The following is a 1481-nucleotide window of genomic DNA, read 5'->3' on the forward strand; positions in this document are numbered from 1 at the left end:
AGTCAATTTTAATATAATCTATATAATCAAATTTCCAATTATAGACTTGTTATTCTAATTAAGGCTTATCGTTATGGGCCAATATATAAAGTTTAATCCATTTATTAGTTCTAAATAATTTGAATCTACTTTAGCATTTTTTTTATCCAGATATACTATATTTCTTTACTAATATATATAATAGAAAATTCTATGTACTACCCAAAATTGTTGACACAATTAATAAAATACAAAAGAAAAAAAAAGCTATAGAATCTGAGTTCAATTTTTAATTATATATGTAAACTCATGTAGTTTAGAAGTATGATAAATGTAAAACCTACTTAAACTTTTTTTTCCTATCAAAATGTAAAATTTTTTACTTGAGGTCTTTACGTTAAATTTATAACCATTAATTAGTCATTATTAATAATTTTAATAGTATAAAATTATATCTAATAATATAAAATTATTCATTTTTCTTTTGCTAATTAAATGCTAGCCAAATTTTAATAAAAGTGCCATCCTTAAACTTTCTCTTTTCATTATACAAAATTGATAACCTGTACTAATTGACTAACATATATATCTATCTGTTTTTCTCTAATTGAACCGTTTACTCCTAACCAATCTAAAATGCACTAGACACTATTTCTAATACAAAATGTTAAAGGTCCATTGTGCTTGCATTTACTCAATCATCTATTTAAACTAACTTCATCAGCAATGAACAATGAGTATATGTATCTTCCATCTTATTGCTTTTTGGCAGAAAAGAAACCAAAGTGGCAGATAATCACTGGGGTCTTAGTGAGTGTGACATTACTGTCAATGATTGCCGTCATCTTTCTCATTCTCAGGAGAAATAGGGATAACGCAGCATCCGCCACAAATAATCCAAAAAGTGTCACTAAAAGATCGATTTCCAAAAAGAACTCTGACATTCATAAAGAATACATGCAAGGTATTAGCTTAGCTTCACCATATAGAATACAAAGTTTTCGAGTCTTCAATAACAGGTAGAAATTAAAGAGCTTGTTTTATTGATAGTAAATGTTGGTGCAGATGCTACATCATTTGAGTCAGAAAGACCAGTAATTTACTCAATTGAGGAGATAGAAGATGCCACAAATAACTTCGATGAAAACAGAAGAATTGGGGTTGGTGGATATGGCAGTGTATATTTTGGAATGTTAGGCCACAAGGTACATGAAAATCGCATACACCTTATGTATCTTGATTACTATTCTTCAATGGAAAAATGCAAGTAGAGTCAATTGTTTTAAACATAAATTATTAATTCATTATCATCAGGAGGTTGCTGTGAAGAAGATGAAGTCCAATAAATCCAAGGAGTTCTTCGCAGAACTCAAGGCCTTATGTAAGATCCATCACATAAACATTGTAAGTACATATTTAATTAAAGAAGTTTTGGCTACAAAATAATATAGATGGCCCATGCAGGTCTCGAACCTGCGACCTTCGCGTTATTAGCACGACGC

The 1481-nt window shown here is 29.4% G+C and overlaps 1 protein-coding gene across 3 annotated transcripts in view; it reads left to right on the top strand.

Annotated features, from left to right (window-relative positions):
- LOC107488757 (lysM domain receptor-like kinase 3) overlaps positions 1 to 1481 on the top strand; it is a 4349-nt gene that overhangs the window by 1133 nt on the left and 1735 nt on the right. For 2 of the 3 annotated variants that reach the window (XM_021142461.2, XM_052262353.1), the window contains exons 2-4: positions 752 to 943; positions 1030 to 1184; positions 1294 to 1383. In XM_021142461.2, the coding sequence (XP_020998120.1) occupies positions 752 to 943; positions 1030 to 1184; positions 1294 to 1383 (437 nt within the window). The remainder of the gene's footprint in view (positions 1 to 751; positions 944 to 1029; positions 1185 to 1293; positions 1384 to 1481) is intronic. The other variant, XM_016109519.3, reaches the window with a different exon arrangement.

This window comes from Arachis duranensis, chromosome 5 (genome assembly GCF_000817695.3).
Source record: "Arachis duranensis cultivar V14167 chromosome 5, aradu.V14167.gnm2.J7QH, whole genome shotgun sequence".
NCBI classification, from domain to species: Eukaryota; Viridiplantae; Streptophyta; class Magnoliopsida; order Fabales; family Fabaceae; genus Arachis; species Arachis duranensis.